Raw genomic sequence first — 5,851 nt, 5'->3', positions numbered from 1 at the left:
GCGGCTGCCCCCTCTTCAGTAGCACTTTATGGTCCTGCTGGCAGCGAAATCTCGGCGGCACTTCTCTCGGCATGTAGCGCGCTTGCTGCTGCTGTTGAGGCGCTGGAGCTCCGCCTCCGCTACTCGTGCTGCTGCCGTTTCCAGCAGCGCCGGGGCCGCCAGCGGTGGAGGAAGAAATGGTGTTGGAGGTGGGCTGTCCGTTGGCCACCGCCAGGCGCTTGGCATTGTTGCCGCCCTGTGACGGGGTGGCAGCGCTGCCAGGGCCCAAGGTGGTGGCTGGGGATGGGGAGGCAGAGGGGGCGGGTCCAGGGCTGGGGGAGGCAGAGCTGCTCTGAGTGGCAGGAGACTGGACGACCGCCGGCTTGGTCAAGTCTGGCACTGAGAGAAAGAAATGGAGGGTGTGAAATGAAGAAGCATATAACCAAAAACATCTGAAGAGAACAGAGCACGATTAATTTCGTGTTAATGTAGGCACTGTCCATTTATTGGTATGAAAGAGAAGGAAGCAGAACATTCTTAAAATCATTCCCTGATGCAGATTATTTTATTATTATTTATTAGATGTTTTTTTCACATTACATGTTGACAATATCTAGTTTGCTTACTGTACTGTTATATCTTATTGCATTCTATTTCAATGTAAATACTGCTTTATCTTATTTTACTATATTTGTTCTTAATGTTCTTATAGTGTTCTCAAAAATAGTTCCCAATCTGTGTTTTTAAAACATTTTTTTACTTTTATGTATGCACCACGACACCAAGTCAAATTCCTCGTACGTCAACCTACCTGGTAATAAACCCGTTTCTGATTCGAGAACAGTGCAAACATTAATTTCCTGTACATGTGAGCACTGTCCATATATTGGTCAGAAACAGGGAAAAGAAAGAGTCCTACATAATTCCCTGATGCTGAGGCGAAATTGGTTTGATGACCGTTTCTCTTTCCCTTCTTTTTTTTTTCAACATACAATAATTGCAAAAGTCAAATTCATGAGACAGAGTTACTTTGGTAAAAACAGCAAATGTGTGGCTTTTCTATCTGAACATATACACACTGTGCTGCTTACCTTTGTTTTTTTGTTCTGTGACCTAAAATGAGAGAGAAACGCATTAGTTAACACGTCATTCTTGAATCAAAGTTAGGACACCAAGTAAAACACACATTTCATTCATTTAAATATCAAACCTCAGTAAAAACAACCTGCTCCGAGCAAAGATTAAAATAGTTTAAGACAAGAGAAAACATGGTGCTTACAAGAATGAAACTGTGATTATGGTTGGATAAAGAAATATTTCTAGTGCCAAGATATTAACTAAAGCATGTTGTTGGGACTTGTTTGGTCTTAGACAGTGTTCAAGTAACACTGACAGACGTCATCCACATACTAAGTGTCAGGATTTGGTCTTCTCCACATTATTTATTAACCGTATATTTTTTTTATACGGTGCAAATGTATGTTTTCAAAGAGGAAAGGTTCAGGTTCAAACCCCACTGCAGTCAGCATGTCGTTGTGTCCCTGGTCCATTTTAACAGTGCAATTAAAAAGTATAAATATAGTATAAGAATGTGGCAATTCGCCATTTAGGGGAGAAAACAAAAAACGAAATTCAAAACCGAATATTAGGCCAACGACCGAATATTCGGGTACAGCCCTAGCACACGTTAAGCTGTGATTAGACTAAATTAACTTCCAAGAGAAGTTATTTCGTAATGGGATCCCTCCATTCTATATTTTAACATGAACTGCTTTGAAATAGAGTTTTTCAAGTTGGAATATATGACTGCAGTAGGATCCCAACTCATCATAAAGAATAACCATTAGAAATGAGAAGAGATAGCTCTCTAATAACAAAATGTAAGGACATTTCAAAGATATAAAAGACAGTGAGGCTGTGGCTCAGTGGATAGTGTGCTGGACTTTGAATAAGGGGGTTGCAAGTTCGAGTCCCACTGCAGTCAGCATGTTGTTGTGTCCCTGAGACACTTTACCCCAAATTGCTCCTGTGGGGATTGTCCACAGTACTGAATTTGTAAGTCGCTTTGGATAAAAGTGTCTAACAAATTACATGTAATAATATGAAACTGCTGTTCAACACGACACCGCCGGCGCCACATGTTTTTTTTTACATCTAGGAATATGGGAGTGATTTTGAACATGCTCACCTTCTGAGAGGCTTCCCTTTTCCTTTTGTCGTCTTTTTTCCTTTTCTTGTCTTCCATGAACTACAGCTCCAGTCCTGGTACTCCTTTCTTCTGGAGAACAAAACAAATTTCTAAATGTGGTCACCATTTTAAAATCACAGAGTGCTTCTTTGTATAGCTAAAAAAAACATTGAACAATAGTTAATGATGACTGCGGCAGGACTCAAGGTAAAAAGACAACATAACTGAGGCTCCAGTTGATGGAGGATTATGGCCACGTAAGCATCCGGATGGATTTGTGTAAGTGACAATGAAACTGCATGCTTGATTGGATGAATCAGCCATCAGGTGTTAGAGCTAAGAATACTGCTGGACATGTGGGCAACAAAGAGTAATTATCTCTATCAAACGCATGCAGGATACCGTAAGCTGATCAGACTCAATCAATTTAAACGGTTTACAAGGGGCTTGATTTAGTCAGCCAACTCAATGTTGTCAGCAGAGTGACTCCAGTGGAAACTATAACAAGTGACAGACTGAATGTTTGACAGCCAGGTGTGGGCTTTAATTGTGTTTCAAATGGTGTTTGAGAAAGCTTCTTGATAAGGCTCTTTAAACAGCTGTGGAGACACAAAGGTATGCAAAACAAGATCACCAAATAATGCCTTATCAAAAGGATATAAGAACATAGAGATGCATGACATAGACAAATATAACTAGAACCATCAATGTGGATAAATATTGATAAACTCTTGTGCTATTCTAGGGTTAGATTGACTAAGTACAAGCTTATTATTATTATCAATTGAGACAGTATAAAATAATAAAACACATTTAATGATTGCCCAGTCTTTCAATGAAAGTCAAAGTTGTTAGGTAACATTTGGGAAGCCAGCTAGGCTAAGCTAGATTTTAAATAATTTTAAAACTGGAAAACCAGCCCAAATTAAAGCAGCATCAATTAAAAGTAACTTTCATAAGGCGCTAAATCTAGTGAGAAACACGGACACCCTGTTCCTTGCAAAATGATCATTATGAAGGTAAAGACCAACATTATTTTGTTAGCTGTCAAACCAGCAGCTTATAGAGGACTCTAGTAAGGGACAATGGGCCACAGACAACACATGATTTAGTTTGTTAGTGCTTAATGTTATTTGTTCTGTTCTGGTCTTCAAGGGATGTCATTTTACTGAATTGGCTAGACTTGTTGCTTTGCTAGTTGGTCAATAAATCCACATTACTGGTGGGTATTAATACAAAACATGCTCAATGTTTTAAGATGTTGTGAAAGCATCAATGGTCAGCCCTACAATATCGTCACAATAACGAGGCATAAGGTCAAAAATATCGTGAAATGTGACTTCATAACCTAGCCCTATGTGCTGCTCTAGAGATGGAAGGAAGAATTAGATGCACCGAAATATAAAAATGTGGAAATAACCACAATCCCACTGTATATTTAAGCTCATATTAACAGGTTGCAAACACAGTCATGCTACGCCCTGATTGTCTGTTTTTATTTGGTTTCGTTTTTGCTTAAAGTCATAACACCGAAGCAGATGCACAGACAGTGAAACTGACAGCCTTCCTGACCTCAGGCCTCTAAACCACATAATTATGATAGTCATGTATGTTGATGTAAACTAATCTATTTACCTCTGAATTGTAGTAGATTAGAAGAACAAAGTAGCAAAAGGTTGAAATACTCAAGTCTATCAAAATGGTACCTAAGTACATTACTGAAGTAAACGTACTTTGAATTGTGCTAAACATGGAAAATCGTCAACGAAAACCAAAGAACACAGGTTTTAAGGTGCTGAGCTGGCACCCTGTATATCCAGTTGTGCGTTTTCATCAAACCACTTCTTATATATTGTATTTAGGAGTTTAAGCAGGTTTAACAGCTGCTGGTTACTCGTCGATAGCTAACATTAAGGAGTGGTTTCAGCTTAAAAAAAATAACGCAGACACCGAAAAACCCAAATTATAATTATAAACCAGTTGTCAAGCACAGTAAGTCTTGTTAATAATGTTATGCAAGTACACGGTGGTCATTAAGAGCAAATACACCGAGCATTGAGCTACAAATCGTCCTCTGCTAACCATAGTAACTGCTGCTACATCAGTGCTAATGCTAAGTTAGCTAAGTTACAGAAGCTACAAGTAGCCAGGCTAACGGTTTTAGCTCGCGCAGTAGCATCTCATTCTAATTTATCTTGCAGACGTTTTGCATGCATATGTACATATATACACACAATGGGATGTTAAAAAAGCTGATAAACACTACGCATATGTCCAGTTCACGTTTACTCACCTCTGGAATCACATATGAAGAGAAGCTAACGTGCTAGTTAGCTTAGCTAAAGTGCTTCAGTACGATTTTTTCTTCCTAGCTTTTTGAGGCATTCGTCGACAAAAACAGCGACGACACAGTCAAGTAAGTGGCAGGCAGACGATGAGAAAAATACACGCGTGTTACAAGCTACAGGTTCGTAAATAAGTACTAACGTTGTAATAGTGTAAACCCTAATGTGCAGAAGAATTTAAATTTCAAAGCGCTGTGGAGTCAGTCGTTTGACGGGCGGCCATTTTGCTGCTCAGCATGAAGCGTCTCCTCCAATGGCAGCTCTGCAGAGAGAGAGAGGATGCATTCTGACCTTCATACACTCTGACTGGCAAACTAAACTCCACATTTCGTGCATTTTAGGGTAAAAGTTATTATATTTCAAATATGCAAAAAAGAAAACGACTTCTACTATACTACTATACTTGTCTTACTCAGTGCTGTAAAGTAACTAAGTACACTAACTCTTGTATTCTACTTGTACTTTTATTGAGTATTTTAATGTTTTGCTACTTTGTACTTCTACTCCACTACATTTCAGAGTTTATTTTGTTCTCCACTACATGTATTTAATACCTTTAGTTACTTTGCAGATTTGGATTAATGATGTGAGATATAATCAACACTTAAATAGGATTTTAGTTAGACCTGGAAATAAATTCACATTGCCCACGTTGGACGTTGCTAATTAATGCAACGTATGTCAATTGTGCAAAATGTTCTTTGTGCTGGGGAACCGTACTATGCAATTCTTATATAAAACTCAAAATTTCACGGTCCACAATAGGACCCCATGAGCTGGCAAATAGACTAATAAAGGAATTCTGATTCTGAAAATGGGGTTGTCAGAAGAGAAGAACAAATGAATTACTGTAGAGGGTTATTGAGGATGTTTAATCAATTTCTGACATTTATAGGATCACAGATGGCAGTGTTAACCAGAAAGGTGCCATCATTTTACTCCCGGTGCACTGATTGATTCTGATGATTTATGGATAGATTTGAAAGATTAAGGGAACTAAAAACTGCAATTTTTATTCCTAAAAATGTCAGAAATTGATTGAACAATAATGGTCAAAATCTGCCAAGCAATTTTTTAGCTATTGTTGCATTTGCTAATTTATGCCGATTGTGCAAATTACCCAACATAAGCAAGTTAGCATCCGGCAGTTTCTTTATGCTGTAGACCGAGACTATACATTTCTGACATAAAACTCTTGGGGACTCAACATTTCCATGTTCACACAGCTGGCAAGTATACGGCTATATTAGTCCCGCAAAGGGTTACAGCAAAAAGTGGCATAGCAGGTAAAACAAAAACATGCAATAAGAAAGAATAAGCTTTCTTATTAAATGTAGAG

The 5,851-nt window shown here is 38.6% G+C and overlaps 1 protein-coding gene across 1 annotated transcript in view; it reads right to left on the bottom strand.

Annotated features, from left to right (window-relative positions):
• LOC104949462 (trinucleotide repeat-containing gene 6B protein-like) overlaps window positions 1-4,778 on the bottom strand; it is a 4,895-nt gene extending 117 nt beyond the window's left edge. Inside the window, exons 1-4 of the mRNA XM_010775819.1 lie at window positions 4,461-4,778; window positions 2,168-2,257; window positions 1,071-1,092; window positions 3-378 (exon numbers count right to left, since the gene is read on the bottom strand). Coding sequence (XP_010774121.1) covers window positions 3-378; window positions 1,071-1,092; window positions 2,168-2,224 — 455 coding nt within the window. The 5' untranslated portion in view covers window positions 2,225-2,257; window positions 4,461-4,778. The remainder of the gene's footprint in view (window positions 1-2; window positions 379-1,070; window positions 1,093-2,167; window positions 2,258-4,460) is intronic.
• Window positions 4,779-5,851: the final 1,073 nt, after the last annotated feature.

This window comes from Notothenia coriiceps, unplaced genomic scaffold (genome assembly GCF_000735185.1).
Source record: "Notothenia coriiceps isolate Sejong01 unplaced genomic scaffold, NC01 NC01_scaffold00016229, whole genome shotgun sequence".
NCBI lineage: Eukaryota > Metazoa > Chordata > Actinopteri > Perciformes > Nototheniidae > Notothenia > Notothenia coriiceps.
The sequence above is the reverse complement of the archived record's forward strand: the minus strand, read 5'-3'. Positions and strand labels throughout refer to the sequence as shown.